At 49.6% G+C, this 23,203-nt stretch overlaps 2 protein-coding genes across 3 annotated transcripts in view; both read left to right on the forward strand.

Annotated features, from left to right (window-relative positions):
- LOC132445708 (ADAMTS-like protein 1) overlaps positions 1–17,144 on the forward strand; it is a 35,695-nt gene extending 18,551 nt beyond the window's left edge. The window contains 12 exon segments of the mRNA XM_060035823.1: positions 1–139; positions 2,676–2,805; positions 5,046–5,256; positions 5,541–5,723; positions 6,141–6,294; positions 6,669–7,689; positions 8,230–8,357; positions 9,785–9,899; positions 10,899–11,106; positions 12,322–12,431; positions 13,097–13,317; positions 14,605–17,144. Of these exon segments, the coding sequence (XP_059891806.1) occupies positions 1–139; positions 2,676–2,805; positions 5,046–5,256; positions 5,541–5,723; positions 6,141–6,294; positions 6,669–7,689; positions 8,230–8,357; positions 9,785–9,899; positions 10,899–11,106; positions 12,322–12,431; positions 13,097–13,317; positions 14,605–14,858 (2,874 nt within the window). The 3' untranslated portion in view covers positions 14,859–17,144.
- Positions 17,145–17,270: 126 nt separating this feature from the next.
- LOC132445504 (NLR family CARD domain-containing protein 3-like) lies at positions 17,271–22,998 on the forward strand. Of its 2 annotated transcripts, none has more exons than XM_060035559.1 (6): positions 17,271–17,995; positions 18,193–19,915; positions 20,085–20,168; positions 20,827–20,910; positions 21,369–21,446; positions 21,878–22,998. In XM_060035559.1, exons 1-6 carry the CDS (start codon positions 17,674–17,676, stop codon positions 22,209–22,211), a joined length of 2,625 nt encoding a protein of 874 aa, XP_059891542.1. In that variant the 5' UTR covers positions 17,271–17,673; the 3' UTR covers positions 22,212–22,998. The 2 variants fall into 2 exon arrangements, with proteins under 2 accessions (XP_059891542.1, XP_059891543.1); XM_060035560.1 differs by having other exon boundaries at positions 17,864–17,995; positions 18,176–19,915.
- Positions 22,999–23,203: the final 205 nt, after the last annotated feature.

Genomic DNA, 23,203 nt, shown 5'->3' on the forward strand with positions numbered 1-23,203 from the left:
CGGGCCCCGTGCACCGGGGGCGGAGCCTGGGACGAGGACGAGGACGAAGACGAGGAGGAGGAGGAGGAGGAGGCGAGAGAGGAGCTCCACGACTGGGAGTACGACGGTTTCAGCGAGTGCTCTGAGAGCTGTGGCGGAGGTAGGGGGCTCTGATTGGCTCAAAGTCTGGAGCCCAGAATGTAATAATAACGATGATAATAATAGATTTACAGCGCTTTTCTTGGTACTCAAAGACGCTTTACAAAAAGGCTAATAAATAACACCACAACAATAGACAACGTATTAAGAGAGGGAGAGAGAGGGTGGAAGAGTTTCGGATGGCCAGAATCTGCAGGCCATTAAAATAATAGGTTGGCTGATACCGCATCGCAAAGGCAGCTGACCAACCGACGCAGTAGTAGTGGTCGTCTTAAGGTCAATAACACAATGAGTGAAACCTCTCCGGCCCGGCTTAGGCCCCGTCCGCACGGAGCCGAAACAGGCGAAAACCAACCGGTTTAGTTTTTATGTGGTTCAGGAATATCTCCGGAAAGACGGCGTCGTTGCGAAACCGCATCGAGCTGGAGAAACGCTGTAGTAAATATTCAAGGCGCCCGTTCTCCACGGAAAAAAGTGGAGCGCATCAAGCCTGCGCGCTGTATACAAACATGCAGTCTCAAGGAGATTCAACCTTTTAAATGGAGCAGAAATACTTTTTAATGTACTGTTAGTAATTACATTTATCAAGGGGCTTTATTTAAAGCTACAAAAAGAATACAAATAAAATAATAAATAAAAAATTCAACGCAACTCTGACGTCCCCCAGCTGGTGGGGGGCGAACGACGTCATCGCTTGCGGTTCAGACGTCCACACGAATCTTAACACGAAAGCATCGGTCTGGACACGCACAAGACCTTAATGGCAGCAGACCCTGCTCACAGAGGCGTCATCGTAGGACAGTCCCAGGTGTTGCCCATGTCACCATGGTTGCCCATGGTTGTGGGTCCGCTCCCTGTATGCAGCAGTGGGTACCGGGATCCACAGCCAACGTGGGATTCCTCCACTCGTCTAATCGACCCCCAGTGCCCGGGTACAGCAGTAGCAGATGCATCGTTAGTGATACGAGCAACACCTGTGCTGGACCTACGATGAGGCCTCTGAGAAAAGGCCCTGGTTTGATGTCTGTCTGTCTGTCTGTCTGTCTGTCTGTCTGTCTGTGTGTGTGTGTGTGTGTGTGTGTGTGTGTGTGTGTGTGTGTGTGTGTGTGTGTGTGTGTGTGTGTGTGTGTGTGTGTGTGTGTGTGTGTGTGTGTGTGTGGAAGTGTGTGTGTGTGTGTGTGTGTGTGTGTGTGTGTGTGTGTGTGTGTGTGTGTGTGTGTGTGTGTGTGTGTGTGTGTGTGTGCGGAAGGTTGCAGGACTCCTGTGTGTAAATCCTTCTGGTGTTGTAGGTGGGTGTTGGTGTGTGAGAGCTTGTTTGAGTTCCCTGTCTTTAACGGTCTGCTAGTGCTCAGGCTAACTGGACCAGCTCTGCCTATGATTAGAGAGAGAGGTATCCAATTTCACACACACATACACACAGACACAGACACACACAAACACACACACACACACACACACACAAAGAGACACACATACAGACATACACACACACAGAGACACACACACACACACACACACACACACAGACACACATACAGACATACACACACACACACACAGACACACATACACATACAGACATGCATACACACACACACACACACACACACACACACACACACACACACACACACACACTCCCACACACACACACTCCCACACACACACACACTCCCACACGGGGTGGTTCTGCCGCTCCTGTGGACCGTCACACCGCTGGGCCCCTGACTTGCTGTTATTCTCCGCTGAATTAAGAAGCGGGCCCCGCGGTTAGCGCTACGGCGCGGCGCTTTGAACCGGCGTCCCCCCGCTCACACACTGAACCACAACCACAGGTTCACCCGCGGGAGCTAGGGCTATTGCTAGCGCTGCGGTCGAACGGATTGTTTTTCTCGAGGTCTTCTGGAGAGGATCGCCGCTGACGTCCTGCTCACGGAGCAGCTTACCATCGGGGGCCTTTGGATTCGGCCCCGGCCCCGCCACGGTTCAGTTCACGGCAGGCGGCCGCTTGTAGAGTCTCCTGAGATCGGGTTTCATACGGAGGCGCTAATGTTGGAGCCGCGGGGATAGGTGTCGGCGTTCTGTAGCGCTTTAGACATTAGCGCCGGCAGGGAGATGTACGGAACAAACGGTTCACATGTTCTTATATATTATATCTATATATATATATATATATTCATCTGTGTTTTAATAATATATATATGTATTATTAAAACACAGATGAATGAGGAGTCAGGCGCTAAAACACAGATTACCGCTGATTTTGTTCATGGTTCTCAACATTCCTGGATGTAATGTGTCAAATATTGACATTTATGACAACCATTTGAGTCATAACTGGATCAAATACAATCAGAAGGCCATGGAACAAAAGGCCATAGAACAGAAATAGACAATAGAACAAGAATGTAAATAGAAATAGACCAAAATAGAAATAGACTAGACAATAGAACAATAGAACAAAGCCTATAAAAGGTGCCAGCATCAGGTAGTTGCTAGGCCACAGCCACGCTGAGCCGGCTGCTGTGTGCCTCCAGGCCTGCAGGAGGCGGTGGTCATCTGTCTGAACAAGCAGACGCGGGAACCCGCCGAGCAGAGGGTGTGTGTGAGCTCCCGCCGCCCCCCCCAGCTCCTCCAGGACTGCAACACACAGCCCTGCCCACCCAGGTGAGTCAGGACGCACACACACACACGTGCACGCACACACGCAGACACACACACCCACATACACACACACACACAGACAGCCAGAGACACACACACACACACACACACACAGAGACACACACACACACAGAGACACACAGAGACACACACACACACACACACACACACACACACACACACACACACACACACACACACACACACACACACACACACACACAAACATGTTAATACATCCATCGCAGGGGGCGTACCTCACACCAGCGGGTTTCAAAGCGTTGCGTAAACACCACACTGGTACGTTGTCCACTGGCCCCCCGCAGGACCAAGACATTTGTGGGGCCCTGTTTCGCGGTAAGACACCCCGTGCTCCGTGGGCCGTTCCACCACCGCCAACACCCTCGTCGAGAGGCCCCGCCCCCCCCTCTGCTGGTGTTTTCCCAGGCCTCGGGGCTTGTTTTGAGGCACAACATGCGCTGCGTCTGACCCGTTTCCTTTGGCCCGAGCGGCTTTCCCAGTAGGCCCCCCATCCTATCCCCCCCGCCCCCAGACCCCCTGCTCACAGCAACACTCTTCGGATCGTGTTCCCTATAAAAGGGAAACAGCCATGGAAACAGCCCCCCCCACAACCCCATTCACCTGCTCTCCGTTCCTGGAGCGCTCGTACGAATACGAATAGTTGGAATACTACGGAGGTATTTGTTTGGAGAGCTCTCGCGGCGATATCCGTCATGATCTCGTGTTCGTGTCTTTCCAGCCGACCCGGCGGCGCCAGAGCGGGCTAACGATAGCCGAGTTAGCCGTTGATTAGGTCACATGAGACACGCTTGGCGGGAAAAGCACGCCGGGTCCTCGATGTGTTCCGAGGGCTGCGTAAACACTGCCAGATTAAAAGTAAACAGCGGGGGGTTTTACGCGTCTATTTCGGATCCAGGCTCGTGGTTCTGCTCAGTGATTTAGCGAAAGTTGTGATTTTATCTCGGAAGTACGTGCCAGGGGTTTAGCTCCGGCGGTAAATCAGGTTCTAGACGTGGGTCCGAGGCGCCGTAGCGTGGTAGAACCCATCACTTAGGTCCACTGTGCAGCATGTAGCGCTCGTGAAAGGCCGCTCCAGGCCTGACGCTCTCACTCTGGCTGTCGGCTCCGTCCTGGTGTCTCTCCCCTCAGACCTCCGACTAGGCTTCCCGCCAAATCAGGATTTATGTCCGAGGTCACGACGACTGAGGAAAGTACGAAGGGCCCGTCTTTTGGCTTCGGAAAAGTACTTTCAGACATCTGTGGGCCGGGGCCACAGATGCTTCATCAATTATGTTGTTGTGGAATCTGTGTCCATGCACACTGAACCCGATGGTTTTGAACTATGATCCTGCTCTTATTAATTGCAGTGATTGATGAGGATCTGGCGATATGGATCGCCAGAAGGGAGATTTCAGATAACAAAGCAAAAAGGGATCACTCTTTGTGTTTCTTTGTGCTCTTGAGTCAAAACCGCCAAACATAAATGGAAAAAGACGCTATCTATCACTTGCTTTGTATAAGGGGAATAATTTGTGGTTTGAATAATGGGTCGTTTTGATAAGACTAGCACATGGTAGTCTTATCAAAATGCCACATGCATAACGTTTGATAGCAACAGTTGAATTTCCTCAGAGGTTGCAGACGTCAGGACCACAGAGCCGCTCACCAGCTTCCGCAAAAGTTGTCAAAGTTCACCTGGACTCTGCAAAACCAACCCCTTACCGCCCCCCCCCCCATCCCCACAACACCCCTCTTAAACTGAATGTACGCACTCGTTCATAGAACACACTTGGTTCCTTATTGTACCGACAGTGATATATAGTTGTTTCTCTCTCTTCTGAGAAATTATTATTTATTGTAAGTCGTTATTGTAAGTCGCTTTTGAGAAAAGGTTCTGCTACAAGCCCTGTATATACCAATGTAAATGTATCCAATCCAATCCAACTTTATTTGTCAAGCCCTTTGAAACAACCGTCCTTGACCAAAGTGCCTTACAGACTAATAACTTGGAGACATCGCAAAAAGACAAGAAAACAGCTCAACAGCACAACCTAATAAACAACAAGATAAAAATGAGTCACAATTGAATGAGTCACAATTTCAGTGTCTCCCCAAGTGTCAAAAGCCAGAGAGAAGAGATGGGTTTTGACGAGGCATTGAAAACCATCCATACCTATATGTAGGTCAAGCTAAACGCCCCCCCCCCCCCCCCCCCCCCCCAGGTGGCAGACGGGGCAGTGGAGCTCCTGCTCGGCGACCTGCGGCGTGGGCCTGAAGACGCGGGCCGTGGCCTGTACCCACCGGCCCGCCCGCGGCAGCAACGCCACCAGGGCCGTGCGGGACGAGGAGTGCCCCCCCTCCAAGCCCGTCCCGGTGCAGGCCTGCAACCGCTTTGACTGCCCCCCCTCCTGGGACCCCCTGGAGTGGGAGAAGGTACGCCAAGGACAGCTCGGCTTTAGGGGGAAGGACGCTGGCTTTGGTTTGACCCAACGTTTTGGTTGTGTGTGAAATAGTTATTGTTGGTTATAAGTAGTTCTGTTGCGTTACTTTTATTCAGCAGACGCTTTTGAAAGAAGACAGAGAGCGCGTTCCACAAGGAAGATTTACCCCCAACAAGTGCAACACTACCATTAATCCGAGTACCTAAAAGTCCATAAAACCTATTGATACTTTCAAGTCATCCGATCACAGCCCTGTATTTCTACCGTGTGTTCCAGTGCTCCCGTAGCTGCGGCGGGGGCGGCGTCCAGCTCAGGGAGGTGGTGTGCAGGCAGCATCTGGCCGACGGCAGTGCCCTGCCTCTGCACGAATCCTTCTGCCCGTCCACAGTGCCCGGGAGCCAGCAGCCCTGCGCCAGCCAGGACTGCCCGCCCCAGTGGCTGACCGGGGTCTGGTCCCAGGTACACCGCCTCCTGAACGACCCACATGGAACCGAACGATGATAATGAATGCAAGAGGAGTGTCATCCTCTTGATGTGTGTGTTCTCTAACACATGTGTTGGGCTTAGCTCTGGAGGTGGAGCGGATTTACCTGTAACCGGAAGGTTGATAGTTTCACCCCCGGCCTCCTCCGAGCTGAGTGCCGAGGTGTCCCTTACTGCTAACTGCTCCTGAAGTGCTGGCTGTCGCCTTGCATGTTTGACTCCGCCGTCGATGTGTGAACGTGTGTTTGAACCGTCACCGTTGTATGTCGCTTTGGAAGAAAGCGTCTGCTAAACGGCAATCGTATGCTAATTGTACATGGGTACGAAAGAGATGATGTCCTTATACATTGTTGTCGTTACGGTCGTGTTCTTACGCCTGTACCGGCTGTCCAGTGCTCGGTGAGCTGTGGCAGGGGCCTCCAGAGGGTGGAGCCGGTGTGCGTCACGCAGCGAGAGGACGGCAGCGCTCAGACCCTCGCCCAGGACGCCTGCCTCACGGCCCCCCGGCCAGCCGGCGTCCGGACGTGCACCATGAGGCCCTGCGACGGTACGAGACCCCCCGTCAATCAAACCCAACGGACGATCGGATCTTAAGCCGTGACAGGGAGTTGATGCTCGTCCTGTTACACCCGTCGCTAACCGAGAATCCGCTTTTTATCGCTGGCTTCAGATCACAGAGGTGTATTCTTGTTGAAAACTTGTTTTTTTTGGGGGGGATTTAGTATCTTTGGTATGCTGAGATTAACTAGCCGGACACAGACGTTAATCATGGCATGTTTATTGTCAAGAGTACAGTACTTACATCCAACCACTAGGGGCAGTAATGCTATTGCTGTCTGCAAGAACCTAGCGCTAGTGGTCGGACGTAAGTATACCACTCTAAAACAGACTCTTTGAACCGGCGTTCGTCTCTACCCCCAGAGACCACCCGGCTGGAGATGGCCAAGCCGGAGCCCGCCATCCTGGCTCAGAGCCGGGTCTACATCCAGCGGAGGAAGGGCAAGAAGCTGCAGCTGGTGGTGGGCGGCTACGCCTACCTGCTCCCCTGGACGTCGGTGGTGCTCCGCTGCCCCACGCGCCGCTTCGGCAAGGGCCGCGTCCAGTGGCTGAAGGACGGCCGCCCGCTGGCCGCCCTGCCCCACCTCTCCCTCACCGCCCCCGGACACCTCAAGATCCACCAGCTGGACGCCGCCGACGTGGGCGTGTACACCTGCGTGGCGGGCACGGCCCGAGAGAGCTTCGTGCTCAAGGTCATCGGCAGCAAGCAGAAGCCGTCCTGGCCGGGCGCCGGGGGGGCGTGGCTCCGCGGCGTCGGCGGCGGTCCGGGGCGGAAGAGCGGCGGGCCGGACGCGCCGGAGATCCCGCGGGAGCTGCGCGACGCCTTCGGGCGCTACGACGACGTGGCGCGGCGGCTGCTCGACTTCAAGGCGCCCGCGACGCCGTCCGGCGAGAGGAGCGGGAACGGGTCGGCGCCGGGGGGCGTGGCGACGGCGGCCAGAGGGCCGTCCGACCCGGCGCTGCTCGTCGCCGAGACGAAGACGCTGGACGCGGTCGTCCAGAGACTCTCGGAGGGCCTCCGGGGGCCCCAGGAGGAGCTCCTCGTGGCCCGGCTGCTGGGCGAGATGAGCGCCGCGCGAGGGGACACCAACGAGTCCACGCTGCACCCTCTGGAGCGGCCAGAGGCCTCCCCCTCCGCGGGGGGGTCTCTGCCGTACAGGCCCGGCGGCAGGGCCCACACCCCCAGACCCAGGGCCCCGGTCTTCCTCCAGCGGCCCGGGGCGGCGGGCGCGGCGGGGGCCTCGGAGGTGAGCGTGCAGGCGGGGGCACCGGTGACGCTGCAGGGGCGGGTCGACAGCCTGGAGGTGAGGTGCGAGGCCGCGGGGCACCCGGCCCCGAGCCTCAGCTGGACCCGGGACGGCCGAGTGATCAGCGCCGACGCCAGGTGAGACCGACCCCCCCCCCCCCCCCGTTAGTGTGAGGGGGAAACACACATCTCCGTTCAACCGACAAAAGCGTAATAAACTCGTGTCTTTCATCTGTCCTTCTGGGTTCATCCACCGAATGCCTGACTTCATCCAAGTGGAAATTAGATCAATTCTAAACTGTAGTCCGGCCGATCACGATGGGCAGCCATGTTTCCTCTCCTCCCTCTCAAAGCATGATTGAAGAGAGGAGTTCAAATGGATAGCACCCTTTGGCTCATTTAGGCGGTATGTTTTTCGTATGTGAACAGCGATGGCTGACGTGTCCCTGGGCTCAGAAAAAGAGCAGGTCGACAAAAAGAAAATGTCCGTATCACTAAAACAAAAGCTGATTTTGGGTTGGATTTTGATCCAGTGATGACAGTGGTCTCTTTTCGTGGCGTCAAGGCTCCGTCGATAAAGGAAGGCACCGGTTGGCCGAGTGTGTCTCTGGCCGCTGCGTTGAGGTGTGACGGTGGTTTGACGAGGCCCCGTGGTTGTGTTCTGTTCACCGGCCGCAGGGTGGAGCTGCTGCCGACGGGATCCCTCCGGCTCCTGTCCCCGGGCCGGGAGGATGAGGGGCTGTACACCTGCACCGCCTCCAACCGCCACGGCACCACCTCCGCCGCCACACGCCTACACATCTCAGGTAGGGTGGAGCAAACCCCTGGTTCCCCTAGGAGACGTAAACCATACATTCAGGGCATTTAGCGGCCGCTTTTATCCAAAGCGACTTACATAAGTACATTGGTTGGAAGAAAGAGAAACAACAATACATCGCTGTCGGTACAGTAAGGATGTTCATAGAACCAAGTGCCAAGCACTAACCATCACTAGGTTAACCCATTCCCCGTATACAACAGAGACAGCTAGGATAAGACGCTACACAATGCTAAGAACTATTTCTAAGTGCAAAGACGTACAGCGGCGGGGGGGGGGGGGGGGGGCACTGACTCCGTTCTCCCGAGGGGCGAGTGGTGATCCGACGGGGGTTGACTTTCGTCTGGCGGGGCCAGACATCAACACCGCAGCCCTCTCGACCTCTTTAGCACACGCTCGGCCCGCCGCTCCGCGTCACCGCGGGGGAATGTCCTGAGCGTGCCGCTCCGCTTGGACCTCACCCTCCGCCGCGGTCCTGCGTCTCACTCCCACGGCGGGGTGATCACCCAGGAACCCCCTCTCTGCTCCCGTGTCATCAGAGCACCGACGCCACTCGGCTCGCCTGAGAACAATGAGGGGGGGGGTCAGAGTTCATCAAGGCAGCGTGTGTGTGTGCTGCGTACGTCTGGTCTGAAGAGGGGTCGTTAAAGGGGAGGTCCTGGGAAAAAAAATCTAATTCCTTTTTAGGAGGTTACCTTGCAGAAATAATTGATGGACGGTTTACGATTATGCGTGTCTGTGTGTGCGTGTGCGTGTGTGTTTGTGTTGGTATATAATGACAAACAGGAACTCTCTTGAGGCAGGATCTTATTCAAACTCACAACAACAAACCAATATGGTTTGACAAACTGTTTGGGTTTTACCAAAACTTTAGCCAAACTGTTGGCTTTTGAGGCACTGATGATGGAACATTGACAAAAATATTATTGTCCTTTTTCTGGTACCAAATAGGATTATTTATCCTATTAGAGTTTTAGATTTGTATCACTTAGTTATATCATGGATCCCAGCTTATTTTCCGGTTTGCAATGTACATGCTCTCACATGTTTTCATTTAACTGTCCAATACCCTTGAAGTATTCTCGCATCAGGCCTGTATAAGAACCATATGTATTTAATGTTTTAAGTTAGAGCCTGGATATACCAGCGTCTCCTGTCTTCCCAGAGCGGGCTAGTCCCCTGTCTTCTGATAATGGTTTGGTCCATTAATCATATCTCTAAACTGTTGCAACAGCAAGGAGTTTAAACAAACTTCATACATGCCTTTAAATAACTTAGGAAGTCTGAACCATCATACAATCCATTTGGCATTCATACAATATCTGAATATAGGTTTTTGATGTGCTGTTTCCATCCCCAATTCCTGAGGTCTCATATTCTGTTGTTTTTTGTGTTTTATTTTTGTTTACTACAAAGGTCCAGGTTGTCTCCATGGAAACGGTGGCACGGCGACAGACGGCTCCATCTGCCCCGACTCAACCGACAGCAGCAAGGTGTCTGAGCTCTGTCATGGACAAGCCTGCCCCCTCAGGTAACTGACTGCTACTGCAGGCCAATTCTGTATACACACACACAGTAACTAACACACACACACACACACACACACACACAGTAACTAACACACACACACACAAACACACACACACACACACACAGTAACTAACACACACACACACACACACACACACACACACACACACACACACAGTAACTAACACACACACACACACACACACACACACATACACAGTAACTAACACACACACACACATACACAGTAACTAACACACACACACACACACACACACACACACACACACACACACACACACACACACACACACACACACACACACACACACACACACACACACACAGACAGAATATAGCCCAATAAAAGACAATGCACTATAAATCATCATTGGTGTAACAACCTTGGAGAGGAATAACCTGAGACACTGAGCCACGAAGAGTTTAACAGGCCCCAGTGTGGCTGTCACCCGGATTTGAGACATGGATATAAAGTTGTTGCTCCATGTGGTCCTTGTTCAAAAATGAATCTCCCCCATTTGAAAGAGTAATGAATAGAGTAGTGAAGAATAGTGTTTTATTGTGCCAACGTGCCAACGAGATCGGCTCCCTGTCTAGCCACATCCGGTAACTTCCTGTCACATGACCTCGATGGAACCTGTAGAAATATGCAGCTTTGAATGTTTTCACATGTCTGTATGTTTTCCGTGTGCACGTTCATGAAAACATGAACGTATCGAAAGAGGCAATAGTATGAAAGGATCAGATTTGTCATTTATTAGTCCAAAATGGGACATCAAAGTAGCATCTACAGTTGGCTGCAGTTAAAGGAATTAAAAAAATAAAAATAAAACATTAACAAGAATAGATAGTTAACGAATATACAGAAAATATATTCGTTCAACCGACTTCAACCGACTTCAGCCGACTTCAGCCGACTTCTGCCGACTTCAACCGACTTCAATCGACTTTTCCTTCTCTGTCGGTGGTGGGGGAGCAGGTGGCGGGTGGACGGCTGGTCGACCTGCTCCGCTAGTTGTGGAGGGGGCACCCAGGGCAGGAGGGTGACCTGCGTGGGCGGCCCGGACCGGAAGCCCCTGGAGCTGGAGAGCCAGCGCTGCTCCTCCGCGGGGAGGACGCCGCCTGCCGATACGAAGCCCTGCAGCCTGCAGCCCTGTGTGGGGTGGACCTCCGGCCACTGGGGGGCGGTAAGCTCCACTCAGCTCCCAGTCACTGTCCCTTGTACAGCCGTTAGCCATGTCACAGAGCTTAATAAGGTCTCTAAAGGGCAAGGAAAACAGATTCATTTTCAAGGAAGAATGAACGCAGAAAGGATGCAAATCTAAAACTAGCAAAGATAGCTTTCAATTGCCGCGCAATGGTACATTAAAGAGGGAGTGTTCATTCGTGTTATAAGTGACGATTGTGTTTATCCTATCTTTTGGATCTCCCGAGAGACACAGCATTTAAAATAAATATAATTTGATATAATTCATAAAGGGAGTTGGAGGCCAGGAATGCTGGAGAAATAAAAAAATTAAAAAAAGGTTTGGACCGAACTTTGCGGTTGGTTTCTGTGTATCCCATCATATGCATCTTAATAAGTTCCAGGTACTAGTTTTAGAGACTCGGTTCTTGGATACCGATAGCGCTTTCATTTTGAAATCGTCCAAGTGGCCGCATTACATGCTGTCCGTTCTCATGTTAGTGTGAGGGGGAAACACACATGCCGCTTTCCTTTCAACAGACAAAAGCTTAATAAACTTGTGTCTTTCATCTGTCCTTTTAGTTTTATCCACCCAATGCCTGACTTCATCCAAGTGGAAATTAGATCAATTCTAAACTGTAGTCCGGCCAATTACAATTGGCAGCCATGTTTCCTCTCCTCCCTCAAAAAGCATGATTTAAGAGAGGAGATCAAATGGATATCGCATGGTTATTAATGCGAGCGTACACGAGGATATCACATGCTCAGCTGCGCTCGGACGAACATGTGGGGAGATTGGTTCGAGGTCCTAAATAAGCTAGCGGTTTGCGATGTCCTTCTCGCGTATCGAAAAATTATGAGTGAAATTCACGTGTTAAACAATAGCAGCAACGGCAGTGATAATGAAACACAGGAGAGGTGCAGGAAAGAGTTAGCGTACACAAACTAACCAGAAAGGACTCAAGCTATAAATAAGAATACAATGTCAAGTGATGTCATCAAGTGAAACACAGCGCAGCTGGCTCTAGAGATCGTGTGAATGAGTGAACATGTGTGTACAGTCATTCCGTACAAATAAATATCAACTTAAGTTCAGTCTCCCCAATAGTCTCAGGTCTATCAATCTGTGTCTATCTAATGCACCCCTATGAATATGATAGAACTTATGAATGGATGAGTGTCTGTGTGAACGTGTGAACGTCCCTCCCTGTCTTAGTGCCACGGTCACTGCGTGGGACCCAGCCTGGCCACTCAGCGGCGCACGGTACACTGCCAGGACTCCAACGCCACCCGGGTGCCGAGCAGACTGTGTCCCGGGCCGCAGAGGTGAGGTCCCAGGGCATATCTCACGTCCAGCCATCTCAATTCAATGTTACTTTTATTCGTATGTTGTCATTTCTTTATTTATTTAAGTGTGCACTCGCAGAACCAAAAAACTTGATATGTGTCAAACGACACTTTCTGCGTGTGCGTAGGCGTGTGCATGCTTTCCCTCGAGGGTTTATGGAGTCCCAGGGGTTCATTTTGAATTGTCCTCATCACTATTCACGACTGGCTTACTGTTGGTACATGATAAACAGACCGCACTTACAGTTCCCATACAGTGCTTCTCTAACCAGTGGCCACCCAGAGCGCTACATTCACCGATTCATGCACACGTTCACACACCGACGGCGGAGTCAGCCACGCAGGGCGACAGCCAGCTCGTCAGGAGCAGTCAGGGTGAGGCGTCTCGCCCAGGGACACCTCGGCACTCAGCTAGGAGCAGTCGGGGATCGAACCAGCGACCTTCTGGTTACCAGCCGACCCGTCTACCTCCTGAGACACAAGCGGCCCGTTGGCTCTGCAGGTTGAGCTAATCAGGTCCCCCCTGTTAAGACCCCCCCCCCCCCAGTAATGACCCCCCCCCCCAGTCAGGACCCCCGAGTTAGGACCCACCTCTTAGGAACAGCCTCTCTGTTATTAACGGCCCCTCCCTCCGCGGCCCCCAGACCGAGCTCTCTGAGGAACTGCTCGTCGGAGGCCTGCGCGCTGCACTGGCGCACCGGCCCCTGGACCCAGTGCACCGCTACCTGCGGTCGCCATGGTTTCCAGTCCCGCCACGTGACGTGCGCGGACCCCAAGACGGGCCGCGGCAGCCGGGACCACCAGTGCTCCTGGAGGCCCCGCCCCCCCGGCTGGCAGCGCTGCAACCTGACACCGTGCGGACGAGGTGAGGGTCCAATCAGAACCGCAGCGCGCTTGTTTGTTTGTGTTTGTGTTTACAGTTGGGTTGTGTTTGTTTGTGTTTACAGTTGGGTTTCAGTTGGTTTGTGTTTACAGTTGGGTTGCAGTTGGTTTGTGTTTGTTTGTGTTTACAGTTGGGTTTCAGTCGGTTTGTGTTTGTTTGTGTTTACAGTTGGGTTGCAGTTGGTTTGTGTTTGTTTGTGTTTACAGTTGGGTTTCAGTCGGTTTGTGTTTGTTTGTGTTTACAGTTGGGTTTCAGTCGGTTTGTGTTTGTTTGTGTTTAATAATAATAAATAATTTCTTACATTTATATAGCGCTTTCGTTGCTACCCAAAGCGCTTCACAGTGAAGGGGGGACCTCACCAAGCACTAACCGTTTACAGTTGGGTTTCACTTGGTTTCTGTTATTGTTCCCATGTTTGATGAACACATTCGCGAAGGGGTTTCCGATTTATTTTACTTTTTACCTCTCTCCCTCTTCCACTAACTGTTATTCTGGTCTATAGCCCTTTCTAGGTTTATATTCAATGATTTGCTATGAGAAAGGTTAACAATCCATGATAATGAACACCCCTAATGGGTAATTCCCTTTACAGCAGTCCCTTTTTCTGAAAACTCAAAAGGTAAATGATGTCTCAGGGAAGTTTGTGTTTGTTCATCTTTACAGTTGCCTTTCGGTTGGTTTCTGTTATTATTCTTGTATCTGAAGAAAAGACTTTGAGGGAGTTTCCGATTTCTTTCTACTTTTAACCACTTCAACTTCCCCTTGTACACACCCTTCCCTAGCATGACTTTGCTGGATCAATTCGAAAGTGAATATTAGTCAGAAACCTTTAATTTCCAAGGGCCCTTATCAACGGGTTCAAACCAAAATGCCTCCGGTCACAACTGGACAAATTTACAACCAATCAGAGCAATGAAACGTGTGACACATCAGCGGGTGCTCCTCTGGTCAGTCATCGTATCAAACCCCGCCCTGTGTTAGATCAATAGTTGTGATTGGCCCGACCCAGGCCGGATCTCCAGCCGTCTGCTGGAGATCTGTCTGAACTGGAAGGGGGACCAGACGCTTACGCCAGAGAAAATAAACCTGTCCGATTCGTCTGGTTCCCAGACTATAACGAACTAAATCTATGTTAGTTCATGACCGTTGCTTTTAAAGGCGAGACGCTTGCTAGCCCCTGATGAGTCATCAAACGTCTCACGCTGTCGCCCCCCTGGGCTCCAAACAACAACCTAACCCCGAGCCTCCGTTCTCTTTGTGCCTCCCCAGCGGAGGAGTGCCGTGACAGCACGCGCTACTGCGAGAAGGTCCACCAGCTCCAGCTCTGTGTCCTCCCCCAGTTCAAAACCCGCTGCTGCCAGTCCTGCCGAGACGCGCCCGGAGACACGCCCGGAGACACGCCCCGAGACATGCCCCGAGACACGCCCCGAGACACGCCCCGAGACACGCCCCGAGACACGCCCCGAGACACGCCCCGAGACACACCCGGAGACCCTGGACACTGGAGGACGCCCGCCCAATGACAACGATGATGACCACTGGTCACACACCGGCTGGGTGAGGGGGAGGACTGGACTGGACTGGACCGTGGCCCACTCCAGGCTGGGTGAGGGGGAGGACTGTCCTGGACTGGACCGTGGCCCACTCCAGGCTGGGTGAGGGGGAGGACTGTCCTGGACTGGACCGTGGCCCACTCCAGGCTGGGTGAGGGGGAGGACTGTACTGGACTGGACCGTGGCCCACTCCAGGACTCGAGGACGTTGGTGTAGCCTTGGCAACAAAGCCTTCAGTTTATTTATTGTGTTTTCTTTTTAAATCTAACTGGAGTTCATGACCCTTGCTTTTCGAGGCCAGAAGCGACCTGGAGGGGTTTTATGGGGGGGGGGGTAACTTAATAACGATGGCTTCCTAACGGACAGCTGTGTTGAACTGCCTTTGTATGCTACTCTATGCCAAATTCACAACCCGTGTTTCACAGAGCCACTGGAGTTTGAAATGTCCCATTTTGACAAAGTATCGTTTAAATAGTAAGGAGAATCCATTGGGTGTGCTAACAGGAGAATGCCATGCCAAAGAGCCTTTCAAAAAGAGAAAGGCATGTTATGTAGTTTGCACGACCTGCTTAAAGACATTTTCTTTAAACCATTCAGGTAAAAAAATACAATCCCCCAAGATGAAACCTCGCAATTTCTGTTCTGGTATCTTCATTGGACGAAATGGGTTTCCATCATATTGCACTACTATGAGACACAACTTCTTTAGGGAACAAGAAAATCAGACTTTTGCACTCGAAACTCCAAGTCTATGTGAGGGACATGGCTTGGTGAGTTGTTGTTTTTTTATCTCCTCTTTGTTGTTATTAAATGTTGCATTTGGATGTTTTATTTTTCTTCTTTTCTGACATGATTTGGTGACTTTAGCCAAACTGTTGGAATGTTCCTTTAACCACTTTGACTCTGTGACATATCTGAACTCAAGGCCAAGCAAAGTCTTTGCTTCTACCAAACCCTCCTGCTACCAAAGAAACATACTATAGTATGATTTATATTATAGTGATACTACTAAAATAGAAAATACTAACTTGACACAGGCTGATTGTTGTATCAGAAATAACCTGAGCAAATAACCTTTTGAACCTGTTTTTTTATTGGGCCACGTTAACATTACTGGCCAAATGGTAACACTTTACAATAAGGGAACATTAATTAACCATTAATAAACATGTGTTAATGCAGCAATACGCATTATTATATATACAATTAGCATATGTGTTAGGGTTAGTGGGTTTAAATAATGTATTATTGAATACGTTAGATGATGCAAACACCATTAATGAATTATTACTTATAAGCTAACTGTTAATTAGCTGTTAGATAATGCTTATTACCATATGAACTAATGGTAATTAGGGGTTATTTAATGTGGCCCCTTGTCAAGGGGTATTGGCAATTTTACCTGAATAAGTACAGCTGATACAGATCAGATGGGAACGTTGTGAGTCAAAGATCGGGCGTGTTCATGTGCAGCCCTAGACTCAACAAAGACCTCCCTGATCTCTGCATACTAACCTTCTAAGGAAATCGAAGGAAGAAATCTGGAAATTTAGTGTTATTGGGCCGGTAATGTGTACATTGACTAATAGATGAGTCAACATGGCCACTGTAAAATAAAGTGTGATCTGGGTAGAAACCTTTTTTGTTAATTTATTAACTGTAAATGACTGCTGGGTTTGCACTTCGAGCCTTCGTCTTATGTCCTCAGCAAATGTCCCCCGTTCATCAACCGCAGGAACAGTATCTTCAGTAGAAAATAAGGTCATTAGCAAGTAACGTTTTAAAATGGGATCAAAGCCCTGTTACAGCTTTTAGTCTTTAAAAGCTCAAACTTGTCAACCTTTCACGACTCCTTTCAAAAAATAATTTCATTCAGTGTTTGATCTATAATCTTAAACAATTTATATCACGCTATTGTAGTTTACACAAACAAGATTTTGTTCTTTGGAAGTTAGGCGGCTTTCATCAAGAACAATGATGAGTGATGTAGATATGACATGTTTGTTTATTCAATGTTTGCTGAAGATAAGATGTTTTTTTCTTTGAACTATTTATTTCCGTGTGTTGTTGTGGAACTGAGTTTTCTTTTTGTTGTAAATACTACAAGGCTTGGATGTTACTGATAATTTGCTCCCAGGTAATACTATTCAACGTGCATGAAATTGGGGCCCTCTACTGGTGAAGTGATATGTTGTCTTTCCATGCAAGTGCCTGGTTATTCACTAGACAATAAAATGAAATACATTCCTTCAACAACACGTGTGTCTTACTTCCACAAAGTGCAGTGTGACAGGAACATGTTGTGTGTAAGTCTACTATTAAAATATATTTTATTTATTGTTTTTCATAACCTGTGTCTGAGACACTAAATTACACTGAGATTATTTCATGATTAGAACAAGCTATGCATGTATGGTGTCCCCTTGCTATTAATGCTTCCACTCTATTTGTATATAAATATTTGACCTCAAAGCCTACGTATACTGTACATGTCAACGGTGAAGAAAAGTCGAAGTTGAAACCTGAACTTAATTTGCAGAGAGACTAGCTCGTAATTCCAGTCATCTTTTATATATAACCGGTTTGTACACATCTGAATAGACCTTTTACCGCTGCCAAGAGCTACTTCCTTTTTTTGTGTCACTGGCGCAGAAGACATATCGCACAACCTCCACTCCTTGTAAAAGACGCGTGCAGTAGAAACACTTCCACCCATCGATGATGCCAATCAGTCGGACCCACTGCCGCTCCAAAAAGATCGCATTTCAGATTTTTTGGTGGGAAAATGTGCAAGATGGTGACAGCAGGAAAGGACGTGACTGGGTCCTGTTTGAGTCTAATCCGGTTGAAGAGAGTCTCCCTTGTGGACACGCTGGAGGGGCGCATCGATGCCCTGCTGGACGTTCTCTTGTCGAGGGAGGTTTTCAACCGGGACGACCGGGAGGACGTGCTGTGTCAGCCAGGGCCGCGGGCGAGGGTGAGGAAGGTGCTAGACATCTTGGAGTGCAAGGGCGAGGAAGCTGTCAACACATTCCTCAGTGTTGTTGATCAACCAGAAACGCCAAGTAGCGCTGTAGGCAAGAGCAAAGACCAGCCGCCGTCTTTGGGTATGTAAATGAACGAGTGAAATGTGCTCCACTTGAATATATTTTGTTCTTTACTCCATCAGTTTATTTAATTCCAATATTCATGCCATACCTGTGAAATACTGTTTATAACATTATTTATTACGCAGTTTCTGCATTGTTTGAAAACAAAATTATTTGAAATCTCCTGCTCATTGTCAGATATTTTTCTAATTCAGGGTACAATCAAATCAAACAGAAGCACAGAGAGGTCCTCAGACGAAGGAGTGAAAGCATGCTCTACTACAACACCCGCCATGGTGAGAAAATCCTCTTTTCCGACCAATATGTCAACCTTCTGTTGGTCAACGGACATCAAGGCCTGGACATCAAACGGCACGAGGTCCTAGCATATGGACGGAAGCGGCTATCTTTGCAGCAAAAGTCTGCAGAGCATCGCCGAATTACACCAGACCAACTCTTCTCCACAGCCAACGGAGCCCGGCCCGTCAAGAAGATCCTAGTGACAGGGGTGGCTGGAATAGGAAAGACCATCCTGGTGCAGAAGCTGCTGCTTGACTTTGGGAATAACAAAGAAAGCCTCGGCTTTGACTTCATCATCCACATGACCTTCAGGGACCTCAATCTGGTGAACAAGCCTGTGAACCTCCGGGAGTTGGTCTTGCGGAAAAACCGTCATTTGGCCAAAGAGCTGGACAACATATTGGCCAACGACGACAAATTGCTCATCATCTTCGACGGATTTGACGAGTTCAGACACTACAGGCGTTGCGACGTAGACGCGTTTTTGTGTGAGCCGGACGACTACGGTGAGGTGGAGGAGGTGTTCACCAGCCTGATGTTGGGAGAGCTCCTCCCCAACACTGCCATCATTCTGACGAGCAGGCCCACGGCCATCGGCCACATCCCAGTGGGCTGCGTGGACCGCTTTGTGCTCATCGCCGGCTTCTCCCTGGACGAGATCCAAGACTTCTTCTGTCGCTATTTCCAGGACGAAGGCCTTGCGGAACAGCTGTTCAGGGTGGTGCGAGAGAACGAGCTGATGTTGACACTGTGCTACATACCGGCGTTCTGCTACATCATCTGCTGCATTCTGAAAGAAAGCAAAGACTTCGCCGGGGACAACCCTCGGACCATGACGGACATTTACGTGCAGTATTTGGTGGCCTTGCTCCGCACTCACACCCAGGAGAGGGCGAAGGCGTCCGGTGCGGTTCAGGGAACATGCGGTGGTGAGCAGCTCTCTGACGCGGTGCTGCAGCTGGCTCGGCTGGCCTTCTTCAAGCTGATGGATCAGCAGACTCTGTTCTACGCCAGTGACAAGGATGTTGCCCCTTTGGAAAGCTGTCCCCTGGCCAGTACCTTCCTGGACAAGATGGTGGCACAGGAGCCCGGCTGCACTGAAGACGTTTACTCCTTCGCACACCTCACGGTTCAGGAGTTTTTTGCCGCAGTTTATTGTGCCATGACGGACCAACCTCTGCCTGATGTCTTACAGCAGGACAGCAGCGCCGCTGAGGACACACTTAAGGGTCACTTGGATCTGTTCAGCCGCTTCCTCTCTGGGATCCTCTCCGAACGCAATACCAAGCTTTTGGCGAGGCAAGTGGGGTTGTCTTGTGACGAGGGCAAAGCTGAGGCCTATCGCCAAAGGACGGTCAGCAACCTCAACCACCTGTGCGAAAACGGCACGCACATCTTGAACAGTTTGCATTGCCTTTTCGAGCAGCAGGATCCTTCCCTGGGGCAGGAAGTGAGAGCACAGGCCCTGCGACTGAATGTCAGTGATGAAATCCTCTCCCCGATGGATTACAACGCCATCAAGTACTTCCTGAATGCCACTGCGGGGGATCTCTCAGAGCTGGATCTGACGGGGACGGACGTAAGTTACGAGGCATTGAGGGATCTCATGCCTCACTTGCTCAAATGCAAGCAACTCTGGTGAGTTCTCAGGTATAATACAAACAAAAGTGCTTTGAGACAGTTTGACGGATATTTATTTTAAGTCATTTAATTTACATTCTGTTTATTTTGGTCCTTTATCATTGTTCCTCAATTTGAGGGGATTCCTGAATAACCGCGACAAATACTCAAATGATTCATTCTTCAGGGTTGGGGAAAATCCTCTTGATATGGACACGATTCAAGTCATTGCTGAAGTGTTGCAACAGTCGGACTGTTTCACCCATCTTGGGTAATGTGGTCACCACTACTCTTGTGTGCTTTGTGTTGGAGATTATCTTTAGATGGTAAAACACTTGAAATATCTTGTGAAAACAAAGCATTGTAGTGAATTGAATTCAGATGAATGTGAACACATCCTTCAGAAGCTTTTCTCAGCACACTCTGAAGCTAGTCTTCAGTCTTTTAAACATCTGATTGGTCCGCATTATTGCAGACTGCAATCCATGGGCCTTCTGATTTCCAGGTTGGCACACTAGAGCTTAACATTCTCATGTGCTTCAACTTTCCCTCTTCTTTCAACTTCTCTAAACTACTTTTCCTGTGTTAATTCTTCAGAATAGAAACAATTCCGATAACTATGGCTCTTAAAATACTTTTTTAAACGTGGATGAACTCTACCACCTTTTCAGTTCCTCAACTACTTCCTTCCTTTCGATTTACCAAAAACGATTAATCTTTAATACTTTATCCTTCTTTTACAGGGCTAACACTCAACACTACATACAACATTTTGTACAACAAATGTAGTCAACTGTTAAAGTGTTGCACAGTGGTTTGCACTGTTATGTTATTAGCTTAAGTGTACTCCAGGCAAACATGATTCTGTGTAAATTACCACATTAGTAGACAAGTCTTACTGGGATTTCATTTCCATTCCCCCGTTTTAGAATTGGATGGACAGATATTGGTGATGAGGAACTGCTGGTCCTATCCAATGCAATACGACAGAAGAAAGTACTCAAAGAATTATGGTAAGACGGGTTTGTCATGATACAAGGTTTTTTTTCTATGTTTTTTGGAAAGAAATGCTATCCTCAAATTATGATGACTTTCAAAATTGTAACACATTTTAATTGAATGGATACCACACGTTTTAATGAAGATCTTAAAGGTCAGCCCTTCATTTGGACTGCATTTAGCAATCAAAACTAAAACATCACTTGAAATAATCTGACTTGGTTTTAGAGGATTACAATCAATGTACAATGTACAAGCTATGTAAAATGTATATCTTTACCCGTTGTTTGTTGTAGGTAAACTCCGGTTACGGGTTAGGAATTAAGGTTAACCAACATATAGGCCTTAGTCCTACAGGGATTTCAGTCTACATATTGGAACGTGAACCCTATATCTTCGAATCGCTGATTGTATTAGTTGCTCCAGTATCTTATTCTATCATCCGATGTGGCCGATGTTTACTCTATCGTAGGATGGAAGGGAACAGGGTGACCTGCCGAGGTCTGCTGTCACTCAGTGACCTGACTCCACACCCCCTGAGTAAAGTTGTGTGAGTTCAACCATGTGATTTCAAATCGACAACAAGGAGAATCATAATCTGTCTTCTGTCTGTTTTGTGTTTTGTTGTCGAATCTTTGTGTGACGCCTGATGCGCTGATGTCACTTGTGTCGATTGGGTCCATTTTTTTCGTTTATCAAATTTAAAGAAATGTCTGTGATGTTTTCTGTCCAAATGACAAAATGCTGACCTCTACACCTCCCCCTCTCACACACACACACACGCGCACGCACGTACGCACGTACGCACGTACGCACGTACGCACGTACACACGCACTCACTCACTCACTCACTCACTCACTCACTCACTCACTCTTTTCTCTCTCTCTCGCTCTCTCGCTCTCTCTCTCTCTCTCTCTCTCTCTCGCTCTCTCTCACACAAACAATAACACACACACACACACACACACACACACACACAGCGCCATATGGAACGACGTGACGGAAACGGAGGTCCGGTCGCTGAGCGCGCCCGGCGACTGCGGCGGGGACAGCCTGACGGTGGACTTCTCGGAGGACGCGGTGTGGGCGGCGTGGGGCCACTGGGTGCTCACGAGGTGCTCGGTGAGCGGCAACGAGAAGCTCCTCACCGTGCTGCACAAGGTGTGCAAGATCTCCACGCGCTACCTGGAGACGGGCTGGGCGCACGCCTTCTACCGGGACCTGGGGCGCCTGGTGAAGAGCCGCATCGAGCAGTGCACGGAGGAGGACGTGAGGAAGAGGCTGGAGACGTTTGAGGGCGTTCTGAGTTGGTGAAGAGGCAGGGGGACAGCGCCCACCCGCCAGGGGGAGGCTGTCGTGACGTTACCCGCCTTATGGGTCGCCGAGCAGAGACAGTCTCCCCAGAAAAGGGAAATGAGGGTTGTCACTCAGTCTGCTTATGAGTGGGTTTGATGCAATGCCCCAGCAGCCACACTGGTCATGTGGGTGGTGTTCTGACTCATCAATGCTGCGTGTGCATGTGGCAGGGCACAGAAAGGAATGCGGTTACATTAGGATGCTGCTGGCACAACACTACTTTTTTTTCATCGGCACCCACCTCATCGTCATTGTTGTTTATATTGTTGTTTTTACGTTTCACGTTTCATAAAAGTCCTCCTGTATGCAGGCCATATCAATGTGTGAGTGACTTAGAAATATATATAATAATAATAACACTAATAATTAGGCTGGCAAATAATAAGTACTCCAAAGACAATCAAAAACACTTTAAACTGTACACTTTCTGACCGCGCACTAATGTTCAGAACCTTTTAAAGGTCTAAACAACAAGCTGGGGGCCTCTTTGACTTGCACTACGGGTATTCGGTGTCTAGTTTGTTGCGAAAGAAGAAGCTGTCCCATATTCTAATTATATATAAACTATAAAAAATTCATTTCCTGTTGAAACGGCGGTGCGTGCTGTGGTGCAAAGTGATGATGAAAATATGTTTCAATAAAGCGACACATTTTATGACGTAAAGAAGTGCTTAATATAGCTGAAAGCAAGTGAAAAGTTTTCATACACATGGATTCTAATTGAAATAAACATTGTAAACATGCACACCACTGTGCAAACGTACGTGTGTGTGTGTGTGTGTGTGTGTGTGTGTGTGTGTGTGTGTGTGTGTGTGTGTGTGTGTGTGTGTGTGTGCGTGCGTGTGTGTGTGTGCGTAATCACTACAGCTCACGGTACCAACGGGTCCGTAACACCCTTGCGTTGCATTGCGTTGAAGGTGGGACCATAATAAGCCCTGACCTTGGCTCAG

This window comes from Gadus macrocephalus, chromosome 17 (assembly GCF_031168955.1).
Source record: "Gadus macrocephalus chromosome 17, ASM3116895v1".
Classification (NCBI taxonomy): domain Eukaryota; kingdom Metazoa; phylum Chordata; class Actinopteri; order Gadiformes; family Gadidae; genus Gadus; species Gadus macrocephalus.

Bases quoted from the DNA above. Each gene is read 5' to 3' on its own strand.
- LOC132445504 (XM_060035559.1), top strand. From the start codon at position 17,674: ATGTGCAAGATGGTGACAGCAGGAAAGGACGTGACTGGGTCCTGTTTG. The intron at 20,169-20,826 runs GTAATGTGGTCA...CCCCCGTTTTAG, and splicing joins GACTGTTTCACCCATCTTGG to AATTGGATGGACAGATATTG. The intron at 21,447-21,877 runs GTGAGTTCAACC...ACACACACACAG, and splicing joins CACCCCCTGAGTAAAGTTGT to CGCCATATGGAACGACGTGA.